The sequence below is a fragment of the Felis catus genome, chromosome C1 (assembly GCF_018350175.1).
Source record: "Felis catus isolate Fca126 chromosome C1, F.catus_Fca126_mat1.0, whole genome shotgun sequence".
NCBI lineage: Eukaryota > Metazoa > Chordata > Mammalia > Carnivora > Felidae > Felis > Felis catus.
Window position 1 is genome coordinate 36,102,501 of NC_058375.1, and position 26,184 is coordinate 36,128,684.

At 38.5% G+C, this 26,184-nt stretch overlaps 1 protein-coding gene across 5 annotated transcripts in view; it reads right to left on the reverse strand.

Annotated features, from left to right (window-relative positions):
• The window catches only part of GPBP1L1 (GC-rich promoter binding protein 1 like 1), a 67,803-nt gene that overhangs the window by 31,178 nt on the left and 10,441 nt on the right, over positions 1 to 26,184 (reverse strand). For 4 of the 5 annotated variants that reach the window (XM_011284643.4, XM_011284642.4, XM_011284644.4 and 1 more), the window contains exons 2-5: positions 5,637 to 6,659; positions 4,525 to 4,639; positions 1,806 to 1,935; positions 944 to 1,230 (exon numbers count right to left, since the gene is read on the reverse strand). In XM_011284643.4, coding sequence (XP_011282945.2) covers positions 944 to 1,230; positions 1,806 to 1,935; positions 4,525 to 4,584 — 477 coding nt within the window. In that variant the 5' untranslated portion in view covers positions 4,585 to 4,639; positions 5,637 to 6,659. Of the gene's footprint in view, positions 1 to 943; positions 1,231 to 1,805; positions 1,936 to 4,524; positions 4,640 to 4,910; positions 4,935 to 5,636; positions 6,660 to 26,184 lie in introns of those variants that run through there. The other variant, XM_019836913.3, reaches the window with a different exon arrangement.

Here is a 26,184-nt window from a genome sequence, read left to right on the forward strand (position 1 = left end):
GTCACGATCACATGGTTCATGGGTTTGAGCCCTGTGTTAGACTGTCACACTGTCACTGTAGAGCCTGCTTAGGATTTTCCCTCTCTGTCTCTCTGCCCCTCTCCACTTGCACTTTCTCTCTCTCAAAAAGATAAATTATAAAAATAAATAAATAACTAGAGCTGCGCTGTTCAATATGGTAGCCACTACCTACATGTAGTTGTTGAGCATTCAGGAAGTGTGTCATTTATACTGAGATTATACTACAAACAAGTAGAGGATACACAAAGGATCTTGAAGATCCAGTACAAAAAATAACATAAATTATCTCAATAATTTAAAGATATCAATTACATATTAAAATGTTAATAATTTAGATATATTTTGTTAAATAAAATATACTCGACTTTTTTTTTAAGGCACACTAAAAACTCTACTTTAGGTTGAAAGGCCAAAAGGCATATTAATTCAACACACAATAGCAAAGTTTTACTTATATATAGGAAGGGGCTTAAATACTCACAACTGCATATTTATAACATCACAATTATTTTATATAAGAGGGAAAAATCAAGAGAAAAAGACCTCTTACGATAACTGGAGAAAGACAATTTAACATGCAAGACCATTTTTACATAATTTGAATACTGAATTTTGAATGTTAAACCTTATAAAACAAAGGAAATTAAGAACTTTTTAAAGTTTCAAAGGCATAAAGATGAAAAACATGATGATGTGCCAAAAGTTACACAGGAATTTTGGTCATTAAAAAAAAAAACAAAACAAAAAAAGGAATTTTGGTCATTATCTTCATACTAATCAACTCCATCTAAAAACAATAAAAATCTAAATTTAGGGACTTCCTTTTTTAGCAATTTCTTCAATATTCTTATTATTAACAGGGTCTTATATTTATGGCATTATTTGTTAGGTTTTAATTAAACATCTACACTTTGATACTTACAAAGTCTTCCTCTTCGAATTGTAATTTTTCCACCTTGTCTTCTTTCTTTTCTTCTCTAATCTCTGTAGGTGGCTTCTCCTGAAAGGCACAGCCTTTCCGGGAGTGGAAGCTGCCATTCCAGTGGCGATGGTTCCCTGTGCCACCCCCACTACGCTGGCTCATGCCATCATGACCTCGGGAGGAGCCATGCCAACCAGATAGATTCCCTGTGATTCCAGCATATGTTCCCTTAGAGACACCAGAGTCCACAGAATCGTGGCGGAACAGGGAGGGCTGGTGCCAGGAATCTGGAATAGTAAGGAAAAGTAACACATTACATTTTTGGTTCCTGATCTGATTTACAGTACTACCAAAAGCACTTTAGGGGATCTTTTAAAATAAAAATAAAAGATTAAGGGGCACCTTGGTGGCTCAGTCAGTTAAGCATCTGACTCTTGATTTCGGCTCAGGTCATAATCTCACAGTTCGTGGGATGGAGCCCTGCATCGGGCTCTGCACTAACAGTATGGAGCCTGCTTGAGATCCTCTATCTCCCTCTCTGCCCCTCCTCCACTTGCTCTCTCCCTCCCTCAAAAAATAATAAACAAATAAATAAAAGATTAAGCCCACAAAAAAGAAATCACAAAATACATCTTTTTCTTTGATGTAATTTCTATATGAAATCTTCCAAATAAATAAATGACATAGGAGAACACAAGAATGTTAGAAAGCCAATGTAACTGAATAATGACAATAGGAGATCTAATTGAAAAATATGTTTAAAAAACATCATCATTTCAAGATTATGGACAGACTTGCATCCCTCAATGTGGGCTTGCTCTGAGTAGTTTAAATATAGTCATGGAAGTTGGGCATGGCTTACCTCCTGTAGTTCGTAGAGGTCCATTGTTAAAAAAGCCATCAGAGGAATTATGTCGACGACGGCTTACTCCAAATCTACGGTCTCCTCGGGGTAGGTGTTCTCCGTGTTTTTCGAAGGTGGCTGTAGGTGACTAAGATGATAAAGTATAGAGAAGCAAACAGTTAAGATATCAATCTCAGTATCTTAGGTTTCGCATCAGCCTTTTAGAAAACAAGTAACACTGGCAGAAACCCCATTATGAGCATACGGGCCATAATAAGGTTACTATAGGCCCATGAGTTAGAGAAGTCCTAGGTTACATACTCAATCATTAACTCATTTTCTATATTCCAGAAGGGGAGAGATACTCATTTATTTGCATGAGAGAGCGAACAAAAACCCTGTTGATATCCATAAATAAGACCTCCAACTTTACACTTAAAGATATTAAGTTAATATTGCAACAGGAAAGGAAAAGATGCTTGCTTTCAAAAATTCTCAGGGCACCTGGGTGGTTCAGTTGGTTAAGTGTCCGACTTTGGCACAGGTCATGATCTCATGGTTTGCGAGTTCGAGAGCTGCTTCGGGCTCTGTGCTGACTGCTCAGAGTCTGGAGCCTGCTTCGGATTCTGTGTCTCCCTCTCTCTCTGCCCTCCCCCACTCATGCTCTGTCTCAAAAATAAACATTAAAACAATTATTTTTAAATCCTAAACAGCTTTATTACTTCTGTAAGTTATTCTAGGATTGGAGAGAAAGAAATGGTTTAAATACCACATCACCTTGAGGCCATTAACACCTACACAGTTTTTATAGTTTTATAAAACATTTAGTTCTGAATGTCACTTAATATTCATAACAGTACTATAATTTGGCATCATTCTCATTTTACTCATTTACACATGAAGAAAGAGGTCAGGGAAAATAAGTCTTTGCGGTTACATCATGAAAAGGAAGCAGTTTGAGAAATACAGATGAACTCTCATTTCCCTCCCTATTCCAAATAATTTTATTCTAGAACATTCTTTAGTTTCCAATGAGAGAACAAAGTCTAAGAAGTTGTGAAAAATATGGATACATTTGACAAAGGCTTAGAGGAAAACTACAGGTTGGGGCACAGATATCTTTGCATTTATTTTCTTATTATTAATATCCTCACCAACACTTGGTATTGTTAGTATTGCTTATTTTAGCCAATTCTAATGGGTTACAAAGATTTTTCTCCTTTCTTCCAGAAGTTTTATGGTTTTTAGCTCTTTAAATTAGGTTATTATCCACTTCAAGCTAATTTTTGTGTGTGATATGAAGGTTGAAGTCAAGGTTCTCACTCCCCCCCACCCATATTTATATCCAGTTCTAGAACCATTTCCTAAAAAGACTATCACTTCTACATTAAATTACCTTGGCATTTTAGTAAAAAAATCAACTGACTATACCTATAGGACAATTTCTGAATATTCTATTCCATTGCTTTATGTCTATGCTTATGCCAATGCTACACAACTTTGTTTATTGTAACTTTATTGGCAATAATCAAACCATATTTCCCAATTCTTTTTACTTACTTCACTGTGCTAGATTATCTTTGCAGATAAGATCTACATACTTTTAAATGCTTTCCTGGATCTCACACCTACTCCCTCAGACCCACCATCCCCAAGGTTTGGGTCAAAATTATGCCAATTATGAGATCTTGGGAATTCCAAAAGGGCAATTCAAAATGAAGTTCAGAGAAAAAGGTTGTGGGTCTAGGCAGATAAGGAGTATCTGTCCCAAAAATCACATTTAAAAATAGGGAAGATGGGCCTTTTTTTTTTTTTTTTTTTTTTTTTTTTGAGATTACCAATCAACTTTGTCCCTCCTTGGGAAGCATTTTTAAGTTTATTAACTTCCCAAAGGTTTCTTTTATCAATAATTTAGGCTGTTCTTCTGTGTACTGTGACTAGGACTACTTTACTTCATATGAACTGGCTGTTCTCATTTGTCTTTATTCCTAATTCAACACACATTTTCCCCTGAAATCGTTAAGCAGATTATTATCTCTAAAACAGTTTCTATTTTTTTAATATTTATTTTTGGGAGAGAGAGTGTGAGCAGGGGAGTGGCAGAGAGAGGGGGACAGAAAAGTTGAAGCAGGCTCTGCACTGACAGCAGCAAGCCCAAGGCAGGGCTCAAACTCACAAATTGTGAGATCATAACCTGACCTGAAGTTGGATGCTGAGCCAACTGAGCTGCCCAGGTGCCCCTAAAAGAAAATTTCTAAGATTTAATCTGAGATCCACATAGTAGTCAATCAATGCCTCTCCCTTTTCCTTCTCATCTGTTACTATACACAAATATACATTCATTCCAAAGGTCCATTTCCCCCAAAAAACATTTCCCCTTTACCCCTGCCCCTTTGTACCTAAATAATAGGTAAGCAAATATGTTTTAGTTCCAAAGTGTAGTGCACCTAATCCAGGAAATCTTGTGTGCCACATGAGAAAAGCTTAGCATGTAATGAAAAATGGGGGGTGGGTGGGGAGACACACTTGGCAGTGGCAGGGCACACACTGACTGACTTAGACTGCCTAATTATTTATATCCTATTAAAAGAAATGTGGTAAGCTGATGAAAACACACTTTAAACCCTCAGGCAAGGCTGAATATACAAAAAACACTTAGACTGTAAAAGAGAGGCTGTCAACAAGTTGGGGATAAAACTGTTATTTGGAAAGTTACTATAGGAATGAAGAACAGTACCTTAGCTGACTGTGGTGTTGAGAAATTTAGCCAAGCAGGAACAAAGTCATGCTGCGCCATTTAGGTCCAGTGTCTCTTTTCAGCAAGGTGAGGCATCCAACCTCATGGCCAGGATCTGAAAATGAGAAAACTCTAATCACTTATGCTTGCAAGACCTGGATACCAATGTACAAAAGAATCTGATTACTCTAAGATCCTCTCTTTATAAAAAGACCTACCCTCTGAGCCTCTCTAAGACTACTTATCAGACATACCTCAAAATTCTAAACAGGAGCAGCAGTCCATGAATATATGAGTATGAAAAACACATGAACAGAAAAAGGTGACATAAACCTGGAAGGTTATGAATTCTTGAGTTTTATGAGAAGAACCTTAAGAATAAACACCTGGGGTGCCTGGGTGGCTCAGTCAGTTAAGCATCTGATTCTTGGTTTTGGCTCAGGTCATGATCTCACGGTTTATGAGTTTCAGCCCTGCATCGGGCTCTGCACTGACAGTGTGGAGCCAGCTTGGGATTCCTTGCTCTCAAAAAATAAACATTTTAAAAACAAATAGCGAAAGGTTTGAAAAAACCAAAAAGAATAAACACCTACTTAAAACTACTGATTCTTATGAAAAGATTAACCTGCTTCAGGTACTCAGGCAAATTGTGAAAAAGCAGTAGAAAAGACCTTCCTAGAGAAGGAAGATGCAATCTCTCGAAGAGTTATTCTTGGGGTGCCTGGGTGGCTCAGTGGGTTAAGTGTCCGACTTTGGCTCAGGTCATGACCTCACAGCTTGTGAGTTCGAGCCCCGTGTCAGGCTCTGTGCAGACAGCTCAGAGCCTGGAGCCTGCTTCAGATTCTGTGTCTCCCTCTCTCTGTGCCCCTCCCCAACTCACGCTCTCTCTCTCAAAAATAAACATTAAACAACAAAAAAAGTTATTATATTTAGTTCACATTAATTTCCTCCAACACCCACAAGCATCAGTTTTCCTAAGAGATCCATTGGTGTCTCTAAACCATCCCACTAAAGATCTCCAAAATTAAATACACCAGAAAACAGTATGTATTTTCCATGATACAGATACATACACAGTCTTCTTCCAAAGTTAGATATAGGAGAATATTTACCCCAGAGTGTAACCTCTGTGGTCCTGTTTCCCAAACTCCTTGAGTCTGCCAGCTGGATTTCCCACGAGGTTGTCTTGTTAAAAGGGTGCTTAAATAGGCTGGCCAGCAGCACGCCTTGTGATAAAGCACAAGGAAGCCAGACTCTGTGTGGATCACTCTCAGTCCCCTCAATTGCTCATCTTTAACTATCTAATTCCTGACACGTTTCCAAAAAGGGGAAAGGGAAAGGGGAAGGGGGAAGGGGAACATAAAAAGTATTTGTTACATTTAAAAAATGGGGGGAAGGGGAAAGAGCTGTGTCTACGTTCACCTCATTCAACTTCCTTGAGTGACGGCACTATGATGTTGTTTAAATAGATAATACATGGACATCTGCACATTGAGTGCAAACACTGTTCATAACAAGGTCATAGCTAGAAAGACAGGTTAACTCATGTGTGGGCAAATAATGCCATCAAAGCAATAGTCAAAAATATAACATTAAAGAGTTATAAAAGATCTTCTGAACAATCAATTCTAAGGGCAAAACATCCACATGACAAAGTCCTTAATTTACAAATCTCATTATTCCTACACAGCTGCTAAAAAGTATGCAGATATTTATATCTGTTTTAATATTCAAAATCTAAGGGCATAAGAAATCTTGTTTGTTTTTAATCAGACAAGAACTTGATATATGTTTCCCTCTAAAGAATAGCAGCTCTCAAGGCAAATTTCTTTGTTATATAAAGCTCCCAAATGTATCTTCTATTTCTTTGGTCTTCACTATTTATAAATTCACAGCAAAATTAAAACAAGCAGAAGGAAAGAAATTAAGGAGTAGTTAAGGAGTAAAACAGTTCCAACGCTGAGGTTTTTCTCTCTTCAGTTTGCTGTATTTCACTTGTTCTGCCTCTCCTGAAGACTGAACTGAGCTGGAGGGTACTATGAAGAATCTTCTACTGCTTCAGTAGAGTAGTCACTTTTTATTTTGGATCCATTTCCATCATTTTTCAATCATTTAAAGGCCACAGGAATCTATCACTATAAGTGAAAAAGCAAAATAACACTGTATCACAAGAGGCAAAATCATTATTACATATAATTGCTAAAATGAGACACAGTCAAATGATCAATCAATAAAAGGTAGTAGTAGTTAAAACTTTTAGGTCCAACTTAGACATTAATTTAATGTGTCACCGCCTATAGCAACAAAATAACTGGCTATAATTCTTTTAAGGATTTTAGACAAGTCAGCTGAACAGTGTCTGTTGTTTTATATAACCATACCTGTAATTAGCTATCAAAGGTAATTCAGAAATGCAAATTAATGAGTTTGTTAGAGTTAACATTTTCTCTCGTACATGAGAATAACTTGCTCTAAGTAATAAAAAAGCCATATAACTTGCTTATTACCACAGTCATCAACTAATACCAACCACAGCTTGATCCTTAAAAATAAGACATCTGTCATAGTATTCCTGATATATGATACATATTTTTAGATACCTAGTTATCAACTGAGAGACTTAGGCTCTTAGGCTCTGACTTACGATATACTGTAAGAGAGAACACAAATATTTCTTAGGCAAATTCCCATCATTCTTCCAGGGGCTAGATAAAAATTTTTTGATATAAGAGGAGGCTTGCATCTGTAGGCAACTCTGGTCTACACTGGTACAAAGTCTAGTTTTGGAGGATATTTCTCATATAATAAATTGGCAGCCTTGCTCTACTATTTTAAGTTCACGGGGATAGGAAATACCAAATTCAGGGCAGTAAATACCTCTGTGAGGAAAGGAAAGGAATCAAAAAGAGGACTTGGATGGCTTTAATTACATCTGTAATACTTTATTTCTTAAAGTGAGTGATACATACATCACTACTCACTCTACACTTTTTTTTTTTAATTTACCAGCTTAAAGGATATGAATCAACAGCCAGCTGGAAGATATGCATAAGGTGATGAAAGTATGCAGAGCTTCTAAGCTCTCTCCAGGTGCACCACTCTCCCCAATCTCTATGTGTTCACCATTCTCTACACTTTTTATATACTTAAAATACTTGAAACAGTAGTAACAGAACAAGCATACAGCAAGTTATGTATTGGGTGATGGGTACTAAGGAGGGCACCTGTTGGGATGAGCACTGGGTGTTGTATGGAAACCATTTTGGCAATAAATTTCATATATTAAAAAAAAAAAAAAGTTATGTAAAAGATGGGCGTGCAGCGGCACCTGGGTGGCTCAGTTGGCTGAGCATCCAGCTTTTGATTTCAGATTGGGTCATGATCTTATGGTTCGAGAGTTTGAGCTCCGCATTGCGCTATGCACTGATGGTGCAGAGCCTGCTTGGGATTCTCTTTTGCCTTCTCTCTGCCCCTCCCCCACTTCTCTCTCCCTCTCTCAAAATTAAACAAACATTAAGAAAAAAAGATTTGAATGCAATTTATAACGTACACACACACACACCCCCCAATCACCCGGAGTATATATATTCCTTCAGTACACATAGAAGTCATAAAAACTGACCTTATACTAGCTAGAAGTCTCCAAAGAATAAAACATTCTATGTTCTCTAACCATACTGTATTAAACTTAGAAAATGACATTCTTTTGCAGTTCCCATTCTCCTTCCCCCTCCTGAAAAGATCCTGTCCAAAGTCATTAGGTGGGGTCAAGCAAGGTCAGATCTATAGATCTATGGCAGAGGCCCATGTCAGGGTGCTGGGGCCTAATCAGGATGTGAAGTGTGTCCACGAAGGGTGGAAGACAGGGTAATGTGTGTATGGCAGCAGCCCAGTGAAGAATGTCAGAGCCTGCTGTTTCCTGTTAGGAAACGTAAGGCAAAAGTCCTAGTAGGAGGGCAGCCCAATTCAAAGTGCAGGAGCCTGAGTAGAATAAGGAAGCCATCCCGGCAGAGGGACAAGGCCAAGCAAGTTGAGGACTTCCATGCAGCAAGATGCTTTGCACAGGTATTGTAACCTGGGTGAAGTGAGGAAGGAATTAATGTAAGGGAGGAGGTGGTAACTGGAGTTTAGTTACATACTGGGAATTGATCAAAAAGTAAAAAGTATTAAGGAAAAACAGGAGTCAGATTTCTTACTGTGGGAGAAAGGAGGCAATGACAAAATTTCAAAACACACAGAATTACAAAAACCACTATGAATACATCTTCAGTATAACTGGTAGAGCAGTACTTAATGGAAAATAAGCTTAAAGAATACTTTTTTATGGACTTCAAGCTGTATTACAAAGCTGTAATCATCAAGACAGTATGGTACTGGCACAAAAACAGACACTCAGATCAATGGAACAGAATAGAGAACCCAGAAATGGACCCACATACGTATGGCCAACTAATCTTTGACAAAGCAGGAAAGAATATCCAAAGGAATAAAGACAGTCTCTTCAGCAAGTGGTGCTGGGAAAACTGGACAGCAACATGCAGAAAAATGAACTTGGACCACTTTCTTACACCATACACAAAAATAAATTCAAAATGGATGAAAGACCTAAAATTAAGACAGGAAGCCATCAAAATCCTCAAGGAGAAAGCAGGCAAAACCTCTTTGATCTTGACCACAGCAACTTCTTACTCAACAGGTCTCTGGAGGCAAGGGAAACAAAAGTAAAAATAAACTCTTGGGACCTCATCAAAATAAAAAGCTTTTGCACAACGAAGGAAACAATCAGCAAAACCAGAAGGCAACCAACAGAATGGGAGAAGATATTTGTAAACGACATATCAGATAAAGGGTTAGTATCCAAGATCTATAAAGAACTTATCAAACTCAACACCCAAAAAACAAATAATCCAGTGAAGAAATGGGCAAAAGACATGAATAGACACTTCTCCAAAGAAGACATCCAGATGGCTAACCGACACATGAAAAAATGCTCAACATCACTCATCATCAGGGAAATACAAATCAAAACCACAACGAGATACCACCTCACACCTGTCAGAATGGCTAACATTAACAACTCAGGCAACAACAGGTATTAGCTAGGATGTGGAGAGAGAGGATCTCTTTCTCTGGTGGTGGGAATGCAAACTGGTGCAGCCACTCTGGAAAACAGAGGCTCCTCAAAAAATTAAAAATAGAACTACCCTACGACCCAGCAACGGCACTACTAGGTATTTACCCAAGGGATACAGGTATGCTGTTTCGAAGGGGCACATGCACCCCAATGTTTACAGTAGCACCATCAACAATAGCCAAAGTATGGAAAGAGCCCAAATGTCCATCGATGGATGAATGGATAAAGATGCGCGCACACACACACACACACACACACACACACACACACACACACACACACACACACTGGAGTATTACTCAGCAATCAAAAAGAATGAAATCTTGCCATTTGTAACTACGTGGATGAACTGGAGGGCATTATACTAAGCGAAATTAATCAGAGAAAGACAAATATGACTTCACTCATATGAGGACTTTAAGACACAGAACAGATGAACACAAGGGAAGGAAAGCAAAAATAGTATAAAAACAGGGAGGGGGACAAAACATAAGAGACTCTTAAATATGGAGAACAAACAGAGGGTTACCGGAGGGGTTGTGGGAGGGGGGATGGGCTAAATGGGTAAGGGGCATTTAAGGAATCTACTCCTGAAATCATTGTTGCACTATATGCTAACTAATTTGGATGTAAATTAAAGAATAAAATAAAAAAAAAAAGAGAAAAGATACTGAAAATACTACATACAAAACAATATTTGTGTTAAAAAAAAAAAAGTTGCACAGCAATGTGAATGTACTCAATGCCAATTCACCTAATGCCACATACACTTAAAAATGGCTTAAAAGGTGGAGTGCTTAGGTGGCTCAGTCGATTGAGCGTCCGACTTTGGCTCAGGTCATGATCTCACGGTTTGTGGGTTCGAGCCCCGCATCGGGCTCTGTGCTGACAGCTCAGAGCCTGGAGCCTGCTTCAGATTCTGTGTGTCCCTCTCTCTCTGCCCCACCCCTGCTTGTGCTCTGTCTCTGTCTTTCAAATATGAATAAACATAAAAAAAAATTTTTTAATGGCTTAAAATGGTAAATTTTGTTATTTTACCACCAAAAAAAAAAAAAGGGGAAAAAAATTTAGACAATATATTTGTTATTGCTTGATTAGCCACAGAGTGTTTCCAGAATGCTACACAAGAAGCTGATAAGGGCTGCTTTGAGGAAGGCAGCTATGCTCACCACTATACCACCAATGCTGGCAAGGGCTGCTTTGAGGGAAGGGAAAGTGGGGGTCATATTTTCTCTGTATATCTATGTATACCTTTTGGACTTTGAACTATGTGAATGCATTAGCCAGCAACAAATAAACAAGATAAATTTTAAAACAAAAAAAACAAAACAAAAAACCCATACATCAACCAAAAAACTTATATCCATAATAATGATTTTTCAAAAATGAAGGGTATTGAATTTTTTTTCTTAAACCAGAAAATAACATGTTAGAACACTATTAATGAAAACATATCATAACTGAATTTTATTGGTAATAGTTCAGATAAAATGGGAAAAAATAAAGAAAATCTATCAAGGAAAAAAAAAGAATATTTAAATAAATGAAAAAAAAAAAAAGACTAGGGGCACTTGGGTGGCTCAGATGGTTGAAGGACTCACCCTGAATTTCAGCTCAGGTCATGATCCCAGAGTTATGGAATGGAGCCCCACATCAGGCTACACATTCAATGTGGAGCCTACCTGAGATATTCTCTCTCTCTCTCTCCCCCTCTCCTCTTGCCCCTCTCCCTTGCTTCCACTCTCTCTTTCTTAAAACATCCACACACACACACACACACACACACACGACTAAAACCAAACTGACACAAAACATTTTTATCAAGATGATGGAAAAAGAACAGTAAGGGATGCCTGGGTAGCACAGGGTTAAGCATCTGACTCTTAATCTTGGCTCAGATCATGATCTCACGGTTCATGAGTTTGAGCCCCACATCAGGCTCTGTGGAACCTGGTTGGGATTCTGTCTCTTCTCTCTACCCCTCCCTCCTTGTGCGTGCACGCACTCTCTCTCAAAATAAATAAATAAATAAATTTTAAAAAAGAAAAAGAGCAATAAAGCAAACCAAAAGGGGTGCCTGGGTAACGCTCAGCCAGTTAAGCATCCAACTTCAGCTCAGGTCATGATCTCACATTTGTGAATTCAAGCCCTGCATCTAGCTCTCTGCTGTCAGTGCTGAGCCCACTTCAGATCCTCTGTACCCTCCCCTCTGTCCCTCTCCTGCTTGTTGTATGCATGCGCGCTCTCTCAAAAATAAATAAAAATTTAAAATAAAGCAAACCAAAGAAACAGAAGCAAAAAAGGTAAAACAATAGAGATGATTTATAATTAATTTATAGTTACAAAAAATGCAACAGATTAAGAAATATTATGAGCAAAATAATTATCATGAGCAATTTATATGCTAATAAATTTGAAAATCGTACACCAGATAATTTCTATTACATGATGAATCTGGCATAGTAAAAAAACTTAAATAGACCTGTATATACTGTTACACACACCAAAGACACTTAAATGTGAATCAGAAAATGCCCCTTTTCAAAAGGGTCTGAGGTGAAGGAAGCTCAATCTCTGCGTGGAATTTGCTCTTGGTTAGCAAAGAGGTGCCTTGTTAGTGAGCTGGGACAGGTTGGTTAGCACTTTGGCCCACAACTAAAGTTTGGGACCAGACTGCACAAAAGGAATAGCTAATTCAAGGACAATCCCTTGATTTGATTCAGTGGCCCAGTCTAGAGATTTTTAAAATCACGACTGATTGCAAGACACACTCTGGGAAAGACCAGCATTTAATATAAACAAATTAAAGGAAGCCAATTCACACAGTATTTAGGAAGGAAAATAAGCAGGACTTCATAATTAATGGGATACGGGAGTGGGTGTAAAGGAGAAACAGGTTCCTTTCTAGTTTGTACAACTACATAGATGACCATCATATCATTTGCTAATATAGGGAATAAAATGCTGAATCTTCCTTCAGTGTAATTCAGTTTTTGTTTGTTTTTTAAGATTTTATTTTAAAGTAATCTCTACACCCAACATGGGGCTCAGACCCACAACACTGAGACCAAGATTTGCATACTCCACCAACCGAGCCAGTCAGGCACTCCTAGAGTTGTTTTTATATATGTCTATACCTACAACTCCCAGTAATAAATGTAATGTCCATGTAATAGGTTTTTATGGAAAGACGTAACTGCTACATGCTTTTTGTCTTAAAGAATTTTGGCTTAAACCACAGAGAATGTGAAATTCAAGGCAGGGAGATGAACCACCCATTAGGTTATTAAGCTGTTAGACACAAAGGAAAAATGCCTCAATTTTTTTTTTTTTAATTTTAAAAATGTTTATTTGAGAGACAGAGACAGAGTGTGAGCGGGTGAGGGGCAGAGAGGGAGGGAGACACAGAATCCAAAGCAGGCTCCAGGCTCCACGCTATCAGCACAAAGCCTGACGCGGGGCTCAAACTCACACACCGTGAGATCATGACCTGAGCCGAAGTCAGACGCTCAACCGACCGAGCCACCCAGGTGCCCCCCAAAAATGCCTCAATTTTAAACATGAGCAGTTCCTTTGCAGACCCGAGTAAGCATGTTCCTCCAGTCTTCCAACTGATGCTTATATACCATCTTTTCAGTCAATTCTCAATTCCAAATTTCTGTAACAGACTCCCAGTTGAGACAGTGATTGCAGAAGAAATATTAATTGGCAATGCTTTGCTACTGGTATGAAAATTCTAAAGCTATCATATATCTCTTAACAATTCCCACCATCCTCAATAAACACCACACCTAGGATGTAAAGTTATTATACAAAAGTGTGGTCCGTACACGCATGTGCAAAGTATGTGGTCGGGAGAAGATGGATGACAAATGGGAGTGTTTAGTAAAAGGCAACAAATAAAAGAAGAAAAGAGGTGAGATAAAAAAAAAATTCCTGTTCTGAAAGCTAAAGACTAAAGAGAAACATGATAAAATGCCAATAATGGTTTTATTAGGATGGTGGAACTATGGGCATTTTGTTTTATCTTCTTTATTAGTCAACATTTTTGGAATGAAATTACTTTGTTCTGCAATTTTTTATAAAATTTTATAAAGTTCTCTGCTGATGCCTTTTGGAGCTGTGGCCATTTTTCTAGAGTGAGTAATTGAAGGGGCTTCTGCTTAACCACTGACAGATTCTGAAAAGGAAAAATTTCATCACTTAAAATTTTCTTAGAACTTTTTAAAAACATTGTACAAGACTAAATTAGAGGGGAAATTATGATTTAAAATTATATATATTACATATATATTTTATATATATAAAGTTTATTTTCAGAGAGAGAGTGCACGTGGGGGAAGGGCAGAGAGGGGGACACAGAATCCAAAAAGGGCTCGTTGTTGACAGCGGCAAGCCTGACGCGGGGCTTGAACCCACGAAATGCAAGATCATGACCTGAGCCAAAGTCAGATGCTTAACCAACTAAGCCACCAAGGCACCCCATAAGATATATATTTTTAAATATGAGACATCAAGTATGTGGTCTGGATCTCAGAAAGGTCTGTTCTGGAGACAGAATTTTGGCAACTATCAGTATCTGGTAGATGATGCTTAACTTCAGAGGAGATGAGATCTAGGGAGACTATATGGATATAAATAGTTTTGAAGCGCTGTCTATTCCATCCCTCAGTTTCCATTTCTATTTGTCACTCCAAGATCCAATTACTCACCAATAAGAAAATTGGTTTCATAGGCACTACTAGTCTCTTCCATCCTCTGCCTCAGCCTCTACTCCTGGCTGCTAGATCTCTCTTCCTAAATCTAGGTTCAAATTATATCACAACACTGGCTGAGAAATTTTATCTTCCTACCAACTACAGAATAGGATTTAAGTTCCTCAGTCTAATAGTCAGAAATAAATGTTTCCTCACAAGTAATCCCCTCTGAAATCTGCAAAGGACTTTGTGCCTTCTAATGTACTTAACATTTACCCCTTCCAGTATAGATATAAATGTTGATCTTAACTCCCAAGCAGGCCAAAAACCTATTAGCTTCTATAATCCTGCCTTGCCTTTTTTTGAAACTCAATAGCATCTAACATAGTCTCCAGCATGTGGTAAGGATTCAAAGGTTTAATGAATTTTTTACAAATTACAATAAAGCAAGGATGCAGAAAATTGGAACCTTCATATACTTCTGGTAGAAATATAAAATGGTGTAGCTGCTGAAAACAATTGGCAGTTCTGGGGCACCTGGGTGGCTCAGTTAAGCATCTGACTTTGGCTCAGGTCATAATCTTACCACTCATGAATTCAAGTTCCGTGCTGGGCTCTGTGTTGACAGCTCAGAGCCTGGAGCGTGCTTTGGATTCTGTCTCTCCCTCTCTCTCTGCCCTTCCCCTGCTCGCTCTCTCTCTCCTTCAAAAATAAATAAACGTTAAAAAAGGAAAAGAAAAAAAAAAAAAACAAACAATTGGCAGTTCTTCAAAAAGTTAAACATGGAGTTACCATATGACCTAACATCTCTACTCCTAGATACATGTCCAAGAGAAATGAAAAGATATGTACACACAAAAACTTGTGATATTCACAGCAGCTTTGTTCACAATAGCCAAAGTAGAAACAACCCAAATGTCCACAAACAGATGAAAAAATATAATGTGGTATATCCATTTAATAGATTATTGAGCTATAAAAAGGAACAAAGTACTAATACATGCTACAACATGGATGAACCTTGAAAACTAAAAGAAACCAAATACATAAAAGGACACATACTATATGACTCCATTTATATGAAATATCCAATCCATAGAGACAGAAAACAGATTAAGTGGTTACCAGGGGCTGGAGGGAGTGTGACTACTTAATGAATATGAGGTTTATGTTTGGAATAACGAAAAAGTTCTGCAACTGGATAGTGGTGACTGTTATAAAACACTGTGAATGTACTTAATGGCACCAAATTGTATATACTTTAATATGGTTACAGTGGGGGCACCTGGCTGGCTCAGTCAGTAGAGCATGTGACTCTTAATCTCAGGATCATGAGTGCAAGCACAACATTGGGCATGGAGCCTACTTAAATTAAAAAAAAAAAAAAAATGGTTGCAATGGTAAATCTTATGTTAAGTGCATTTTGCCACAATTTAAAAGTATAATAAGGCAGCTAAGTCAAAAGAAATAGTCAATATTAAATATAAACAGGGGAGCCTGAGTGGTTTAGTCGGTTAAGCGTCTGACTTCAGTTCAAGTCATGATCTCACGGTTCATGAGTCCGAGCCTCGCATTGGGCTCTGTACTGTCAGCACTGAGCCTGCTTCAGATTCTTTGTCTCCCTCACCCTCTGCCCCTCCCCCACTTTCATGAATGTGCTCTCTCCCAAAATAAACATTAAAAAAAAAAAATAGAGAAACAAAGCTATTTAAAAATAAATAAATACAAACAATGCTCTCCATTAAAAAAAATTTTTTTTCAACGTTTATTCATTTTTGAGAGATGGAGAGAAACATAGCATGAGGGGGAGAGGGGCAGAGAGGAAGGGAGACACAGAATCCGAAGCAGGCTCTAGGCTCTGAACTGGAGACCGACACGATGCTCAAACCCACAGACTGAGATCATGACCTGAGCTGAAGTTGGATGCTCAGGTGTCCCAATGCTCTCCATTTTTATTCAGGTTTTATCTAAATGCTTTAGCTCTCTCCCTATAACATGTATATCAGAAATATCTGTACCTGAATACTTGACCCAAACACACACTCATAAACATTTGTTGAATATTTTACCTTTCCCAAACCTGTAACTTATCAGGCATTTCATATATGCCTGGCAATTTGCAAAGTACTTCACAACATGATCTAATTTTATCCTTTATAATTAAGCTTGTAATGCAAGTAGAGGATGTCCCTGCCAAGGGACCTTCCCTCAATCTCTTCTTCTACCTTAGGCTCCCTTTATCACTCTGATCTCAGTCAGTCATTTTCTCCACAGTCCAGCAGTGTCGCCATCTACTACTCTTGGTAACTTCTACCTCTTTCTACACTGGTTTCACTGCAACTAACAAAAAAACACACCCACTTCTCCCCCAACTTTGAACAAAACCCCTTCCTAGAGTCTGTATTTCCCTCTAGGTATTTAAGTTCACTTCCCCTCATTCTTTTTTTAAGTTAGTTAATTTATTTATTTATTTTGAGACAGAGACTGTGCGAGTGGGGGAGGGGCACAGAGAGAATCCCATGCAGACCCTGCATTGACAGTGCAGAGCCCTATGTGGGGCTTGAACCCACGAAACTGTGAGATCATGACTTGACTGAAACCAAGAGTCCGATGCTTAACCGACTGAACCACCTAGGCATCCCTCCCTTCATTCCTTTTTTTTTTTTTAGTGCTTATTTTTGAGATAGAGAGAGAGATAGTGCGAACAAGGGAGGGGCAGAGAGAGGGAGACACAGAATCTGAAGGAGGCTCCAGGCTCTAAGCTGTCAGCACAGAGCCCAGTGCGGGACTCGAACTCATGAACCATGAGATCGTGACCTGAGCTGAAGCTGGATGCCCAACCGACTGAACCACCCAGGCACCTCCCCTCTTCATTCTTAATAAACTTACATAGACAGCAGCGTATCCCTTAGCCTTCATTTTATCACCCCCCCTTTATTCCTCAGTCCACAGCAAATTATTTTTCCCTCATAATTTCAAACACAACTCTGAACACATATGTCCTTCTAATTCCAAAATCTGATGAGTAGCTCCCAGTTTATCTCTAAAGGAAAGCTGTGCTATTTCACACGTTGCTTTGAAGAATAAACCAAATATTAAAAATGAGAAACACATTACACTGATTCTTAGTCAAAGGATGGATTAAACTAAATACAAAGCCAGATACATTATTTACTCCTATTCGGGAAGAATTCTTAAAATAAAACACTGATCTATGTCACTCCTAACATTCACTTTATCCTTTTGCTCCTTCCTCCCATGGACATCAGGGAAGCCATCCATTCCAGAGGTTAACAACAAGAAAAAACTGAGGCAGCCTCTAAAATGTTAAGGGACTTATCCAAGGTAACACATCTAATAGGCAGCTAGGTCAGGGCTGGAATCAAGCCTTCTAACTTCACTGCCTTCTGCATTACACTGTGGATCTTCTTAAAAAATTAATTAATTAACTCATTTGAGAGAGAAAGAGCACACAAGCAGGGGAGAGAGTTAGAGAATCTTAAACAGGTTCCATGATCAGCACAGAGCCCAACATTGGGCTCAATCTAACAACCACAAGATCATGACCTGAGCTGAAATCAAGAGTTGGACACTTAACCTACAGAAACACCCAGGTGCACCTACACTGCAGCTCTTAGTCTCCAGTCATAAAATAATTCCTAAAATTAGGGGCACCTGAGTGGCTCAGTTGGTTGGGTGTCCAACTTTGGCTCAGGTTGTGATCTCACGGTTCGTGGGTTCAAGCCCGTGTGGGGCCCTGTGCTGACAGCTCAGAGCCTGGGGCCTGCTTCGGATTCTGTGTCTCCCTCTCTCTCTGGCCCTCCCCCCACTCACACTCTCTCTCTCTGCCTCTCAAAAATAAATAAAAATGTAAAAAGATAAATAAATAAAAAATAAAAAAAATTCCTAAAATTAGAAAAATAAAACAAGCTCCTTAAAGTCTTATGGAGCAAATGTACTAAACAAGGATTTTAACTTAAATATAGCGGTTTTTGTCTTTCTTTTTGTACTCCTCTCATTATTTGTCTGTGTCAGTAGAGTCTGGCATCCTAGCAAAACTGAAAGACTTGAAAAATACGTTTTTGTGATAAGAAAAAAACCACATAATGAAATGTGGCTAGTAAGCACATGGTTCCTCATCTTAATAAAACTACAGGGGTACCTGGGTGGCTCAGTCAATTACGTGCCTGACTTTGGCTCAGGTCATGGCAGTTCACGAGTTCCAGCCCACCATTAGAGTGCCACTGAATCCTGATCCTGTCTCCCTCTCTTTCTGTCCCTCCCCCACTCGCACTCTATCAAAAATAAATAAACATTAAAAAAAAAAAAGATTATCAGGATTATGCCAAAAGACTGGCTAAAAGGCGTAGTAGACTTGGAAGACTTTGAAGGGAACCTCCCTATTTTTTACTTCCATATGCTCACTTCTTTAAAACTGTTCTGCCTAAGGCGGCACCTATAATCAAGGCATCATGTTGGTTCTTTTTTCCCATCTCCCTGGTTCAAAAGTGTTCTTCTCACCCATCTTACTGTGGTGTACTACCTTAAGTGTATTAAAAAGAAAAATAAAAAATCTTTTGATTGATGTCGGGAGTATTCTGATTGTTGAGTGTGATGACAGGAATTTCTGTTTAATGGCCTTGTCTCTTGGGTCCCTATTATGAAAGAATGCCTTGGTTCTGAGAGCACAGAGAATGTGGGTAAGATATAGAACATTATTTCATGTAGGTAACCGACTCAGCAATACTCCTTGTAAAGCATGCTGGGAAAATGAATCTACTGTGAAACTCAGCAAGGACTCATACTGTGCCTAAAACTGTGTCTAAGCTACACTAAGAACGTGTCCCAGTTTCACATTTCACATGATTCCAAGCTATTGAAAAGGTCCAAATTTACTTCCAAGAGATCAATGTTATATATTTGAATAAAAGGAACATAAAGTTTGAAAACATGTTTTTAAAAAAGAAATACAAACACATGTTAAGGTTTACATTACCTTTTTTTTTTTTTTTTAGTGTTTATTTTTGAGAGAGAGAGAGCAGGAGAGGGACAGAGTGTGAGAGGGAGAGGGGCATAGAGAGAAGGAGACACAGAATCCGAAGCAGGCTCCAGGCTCTGAGCTGTCAGCACAGAGCATGATGCGGGGCTTAAACTCGTGAACCCTGAGATCATGACCTGAGCCGAAGTCGGACACCTAACTGACTGAGCCACCGAGGCACCCCAAATCTATATTCATTTTTAAGTGCAAATCTTTTGTTACTGTCATAAATGAAGCATACTCATTCCTACCATATAGTTATTTGCTTAATTTAAAGTGACTTTGTGAATTATACTGTTTAAAAAAGTTCCTAGCAAAATAAATTATACTCTTAAAAACAGAACACCTACATCTACACATTAGGGAGGACAACTGTTTCTGAAATGCAACCTAGGATATAATGCCTTAAACTTATAAACAACAAAATACACTTCATCTAATTCCAATAATTTCTCTCTCTCAGATGCTGACATCCCATTTTAATTCTAAAGCATAATTATAAGCACATCTTCAACCATTAAATTTCTATTTCTAGTGCTTGCTTCAGCTTTAATATAATTTTTTTAATACTCAATGGGAAAAATCCACAAATACTCAGTATCTACCTTTTAACCAATCTTGTGTTTAATTTTAGATTCATAAACAAAACTCCTTTATAGTCATTTGGTAAGTCTTCTTTAGTAAAGGTTTTTCGGTCTACCTTTTAGAAACTGAGAAATGTAATGACTGGGTAACAAATCATTGAACACACAATCTGTGTTTACAATCTGTGTACAGGCATACTTTGGAGATATTGCAGATTCAGTTCCAGACCACGCAATAAAGCAAATATTGCCATAGAGCTGGTCAAACGAATTTTTTGGTTTCACAGTGCACATAAAAGTTGTTTACACTAGGGTTGCCTGGGTGGCTCAGTCAGTTAAGCATCTGACTCTTGATTTCGGCTCAGGTCATGATCTCACAGTTTGTGAGAGCTGCATGGGGCTCTGCACTGACAGCGTGGAGCCTATGTGAGATCCTCTCCCCACCTCCCTCTTTCAAAAATAAATAAACTTTTTAATAAAAGTTGTCTACAATATACTGTAGTCTATGAAGTGTGCAGTAGTATTATGTCCAAAAAAATAATGTACATATAGCTTATTGAAAGTACTTTATTGCTAAAAATGCTACCCGTCATGATTTTTCAACCAGTCATTATCTTTTTGCTGGTGGAGGGTCCTGCCTTGGATGTAGGTGCAGCTTCTGCATCAGCACTTGCTGCTGCACCTTGTACTTTGTTATGGAGATGACTACTTCTGCTAGCTTTGAACTTTTCTTCTGCAAGAATTAGGGTCGGGGCATGTGGGTGGCTCAGTCGGTAGAGCATGCAACTTCGGCTCAGGTCATGACCTCGCAGTTCTTGAGTTCTTGAGTTCTTGAGTTCGAGCCCCACCGTCAGGCTCTGTGATGACGGAGCTTGGAGCCTGCTTGGGATCCTGTGTCTCCCTCTCTCAACCCCTTCCCCACTCATGCTGTCTCTGTCTCTCAAAGATGAATAAATGTTAAAAAAAAAATTTTTTTTTTTAATTAAAAAAAGAATTAGGGTCTTGTTCTGGATTAGGTTTTGGCATAAGGGAGTGTTATGGCTGGTTTGATCTTCTATTTAGACCACTCAAACTTTCTCCATGCCAGCAATAAGGCCATTCCACTTTCTTATCATTCAGCTGTTTGTTGCAGTAGCACTTTTAATCTCCTTAAAGAACTTTTCCTTTGCATTTACAACTTGGCTGTCTGACACAAGGGGTCTAGCTTTTGGCCTATCTTGGGTTTCGACATGCCTTCCTCATTATGCTTAATCATTTCTAGCTATTGATTTAAATATTTATTTTATTTTATACTTTAGAGAGAGCAAGAGCATTCAAGCAGGGAAGAGGGGCAGAGAGAGTGAGAGAGAATCCCAAGCAGGCCCTGCACACTGAGTATGATTCATTCTCTCTCTCTCTCTCTCTCTCTCTGCCGCCCCTCCCCCCACTCGTGTGGATGTGCTCTCTCAAAATAAAGATTAAAAGGGGCGCCTGGGTGGCTTGGTCGGTTGAGCGTCGGACTTCGGCTCAGGTCATGATCTCACGGTCCGTGAGTTCAAGCCCCGCATCAGGCTCTGTGCTGACAGCTCGGAGCCTGGAGCCTGTTTCAGATTCTGTGTCTCCCTCTCTCTCTGCCCCTCCCCTGTTCATGCTCTGTCTCTCTGTCTCAAAAATAAATAAATGTTAAAAAAAAAAAATTAAAAAAAAAAAAAAGATTAAAAAAATAATAATAAAGTGAAACACCTGCTATTCTTACTTTCACTTGGACACTTATAGGCCATTGCAGGTTATTAATTGGCCTAATTTGAACATTGTTGTGTCTTGGAATAGGAACTCTGCCTGAGAAGGAAAGAAACAGGGGAGCAGTCAGAACACAGATATTTATTAAGGTAGCCTTCTTGTATGGGCATAGTTAGTGGTCCCCCAAAACAAGTACAATAGTAATAGCAAAGATCATTGATCACAGATCACCATAACAAATATAATAATGAAAAACTCTGAAATATGGCAAGGATTACCAAACTGACAGAGACACGAAAATCCTGTTGGAAAAGTGGCACCAAAAAACTTGCTCAACACAAGGTTGCCACAAATCTTCAGTTGGGAAAAAACACAGTATCTGTGAAGCACAATAAAACAAGGTATGCCTATATTCCACAGAATTGAAAAAAAGATATAACCTAGTTCTCAGCTAAAAGATCACTAAAAATAACTTTTGATGACAGACTATGAAAAGATTTTTGGTAAACAACTTGAGTTCAAAGAAGTGAGTGGCAATATGATATAACAAACCATGTATGGCATTCTTCGGTATCACATCCGTACAAAATATATAAAGACTTATACAACTCAATACTCAAAAAAAAAAAAAAATCCCATTAAAAAATTGGAAGAAGACATGAACAGACATTTCTCCAAAGACATCCAGATGGCTGACACATGAGGAAATGCAAATCAAAACTACAATGAGATATCACCTCACTCCTGTCAGAATAGCTAAAATCAAAATACAAGACAGGGCACCTGGCTGGCTCAGTTGGTTGAGCATGCAACCCTTGACCTTGGGGTCATGAGTTTGAGCCTCACACTGGGCATAGAGACTACTTTAAAAATAAAAATAGGGGCACCTGGGTGGCTCAGTCAGTTAAGCATCTGACTCTTGGTCATGATCTCACAGTTTGGGAGTTTGAGCCCTGCATCACGCTGACAGTGTGGAGCCTGCTTCGGATATTCTCTCTCTTCCCCCTCCCCTGCTTGTGTTCTCTCTCTCTCTCTCAAAATAAACAAACTTTAATAAAAAATAAATAAAAATACAACATAAGAAACAAGTGTTGGCAAGGACATGGAGAAAAAGGAACCCTTATGCACTGTAGGTGGGAATGCAAAGTGGTGCAGCCACTGTGGAAAACAGTACAGAGGTTCCTCACAAAGTTAAAAATAAACTACCTTATGATCCAGCAATCACACTACAGGGTATTTACCCAAAGAATGCAACACTAATTCAAAGGGTACATGCACCTCTATGTTTATAGCAGCATTATTCACAATTGCCAAGATACGGAAGCAACCAAATGTTCATCAACTGATGAATGGATACAGAAGATGTGGTATAAGGGTGACTGGCTGGCTCAGCTGGTGGAGCACGTGACTTGATCTTGGGGTTGTGAGTTAGAGCTTCACACTGGGTGTAGAGATTGCTTAATAAAACCTTAGAAAAAGATGTGGTGTGTATATATATATACATATACACATACACACACACACACACACACACACGAATATCATTCAGCCATAAAAAAGAATGAAATCTTGCCATTTGCAACAACATGGATAGAGCTAGAGAGTATAACGCTAGGCAAAATAAGTCAGAGAAAGACAAATACCATATCATTTCACACATGTGAAATTTAAGAAACAAAAACAAAAAAATAAGCAAAGGGAAGAAAATCAGAGAGAGAGAGACAAGCCAAGAAACAGATTCTTAATTACAGAGAACTGATGGTTACTAGAGAGAAGGGTGGAGGGATGGATTTAAATAGGTGATGGGGTTTAAAGAGTATACTTGTGATGAGCACAGGATGTTGTATGGAAGTGCTTAATCACTATATTGTATACCTGAAACTAACACTGTATGTTAACTGGAATTAAAATTTAATTTAAAAAATTAAAGAAAAATCACATCCATAAAAGTTAATAAAAAAGGGGGGGGGGAAGTAACTTGTTATTGTTTTCATTCTAGTAAGTAAGTTTTTCCTATAGCACGATTACCTATGTAACTTATCTTTAACTGTCACCCAATGAATCAAGCACAAAGAACGCTGTCTGGCACATAAGTGCTCAATATATATTTACTGAATGAGTGCATAATAAATAAATGAAAGGATTGCTGACCAAAAGGTAGTACAGTTTCACCTTCACAAGGTAATCTCATACTGCTTTGCAATGAGGTGTTAGCAATTTACATCACCAGTAGGGGTTATTTTAAGAGTTCCATCTGTTCCCCATCCTCACCAAGCTACATATTGCCAAACTGGCAGTTATTCTTTGTTCTGCTGGTGAGTATAAAATGATCACTTACTCTGGTCTTCATTTGCATCTTTTAATCTATTTATCATATCTTTGTTTCCTTTTTTTGTAAAATACCAATTTTTATCTTTTAAACATTCCTCCTTTGGTGGCTGATCTTTCTCTTACTTATCTGAAGTAAGAAAATTACAATAGATCCCAATCTTCTAAGTGTGGCAAATATCTTTTCCAACTTCATGGGTTATCTTTTGAGGAACACAAGTTCTAAATTTAAATGTAGTCATTTACCTATGTTGTCTTCTTAAAGCCAACTCTATTATAAATTATTTCTATATATGTATGGGTCTGTTTCCAGGTTTCTGTTCCACTGATCTATTTATCTATTCCCATGCTATTACCTCGTGTCTTAACTATTATGGCTTTATAATAAGATCTTAATATATAGTAGGCCAAGGCCCCCCCCCCCATACATATACCGTACTGAAGGCCCTCGCTATCCTTTCATGTATATTTTAAAACAAGCATGGGGGGCACCTGGGTGGCTCAGTTGGTTGAGCGTCCGACTTCAGCGCAGGTCATGATCTCACGCTCCGTGAGTTCGAGCCCCACGTCGGGCTCTGTGCTGACCGTTCAGAGCCTGGAGTACGCTTCCGATTCTGTGTCTCCCCCTCTCTCTGCCCCTCCCCTGCTCATGCTCTCTCTCTGTCTCTCAAAAATAAATAAAAACATTTAAAAAATAAATAAATAAAACAAGCATGGGATGGGAGGTTGTTATGACACTGCTTAGAACAGTAATGAGTCAATCTAGATCAATATGGGAAAAATATCTTTATGATAAATCTTCCAAATCATGAATATAGTCAATCTCTTACTTAGGTATTCTTTACATCTTCAATTGAACTTCTAAAATTTAAAAAAAAAAACAAAAAAACCTCTTACAACTCAACAATGAAAAGACAAATAACACAATTAAAAAGTGGACAAAGGATTTGAATAGACATTTCTCCAAAGAAGATATACAAATGACCACTAAGCATAAGAAAATGCTTAATCATTAGCCATGAGGGAAATGTAAATTAAAACCACAATGAGATACTATTTCACACCCACTAGAATGGTTGTAATAAAAAAGACAGACATAATAACAAGTGTTGCTGAGGATGTGAAAAACCAAAACCAACAGAAACTGCCAGTGGGAATGTATAATGGTGCAAGCACTGTGGAACACAGCTTCTCAAATAGTTAAACAGAATTACCATATAACCTAGCAATTACACTCCTAAAAAGATCTAAGAAAGATGTAAACATATGTTCACACAAAAACTTGTACCTCAATGTTCACAGCAGCATTGTTCATAATAAACAGCCACTGAGAGGTGACAATTCAAATGCCTATCAACAGATGACTGAATAAACAAAATACAGTCTCAACAGAACACAACCATAAAAACAAATTAAACACTGATACACAGTACAACATGGATGAACCTTAAAAACATTATGCTAAATGAGGAAAGTCATACATAAAAGACCATATACTATATAATTCTATTTATATGAAAACTCCAGAATAGGCAAATCCATAGAGAGAGGGGTTAGTGATTAGTGGTTGTCAGTTGATTAGTGGTTGCCTTAGGGCAAGGTGATTGCTGACAGTTATGAGGTTTCTTTATGGGGTGATGAAAATGTTCTAAAATTAGACAGTGGCAGTGGTTATACAATTCTATGAACATACTAAAAAAAATCACTGAATTGTACATTTAAAATGTGTGAATTTTAGGGACACCTGGGTGGCTCAAGTCAGTTGAATGTCCAACTGTGGCTCAGGTAGTGGTCTCGTGGTTTGTGAGTCTGAGCCCCTGATGAGTCTCGTTGCTGTTGGCATGGAGACCTGCTTTGGATCCTCTGTCACCGTCTCTCTGCCCCTCCCCAATGCATATGCACTCTATTTCTCTCTCTCAAAAATAACATTTAAAAATAAATAAAATGTAGGGGCGCCTGGGTGGCGCAGTCGGTTAAGCGTCCGACTTCAGCCAGGTCACGATCTCGCGGTCCGTGAGTTCGAGCCCCGCATCAGGCTCTGGGCTGATGGCTCGGAGCCTGGAGCCTGTTTCCGATTCTGTGTCTCCCTCTCTCTCTGCCCCTCCCCCGTTCATGCTCTGTCTCTCTCTGTCCCAAAAATAAATAAAAAACGTTGAAGAA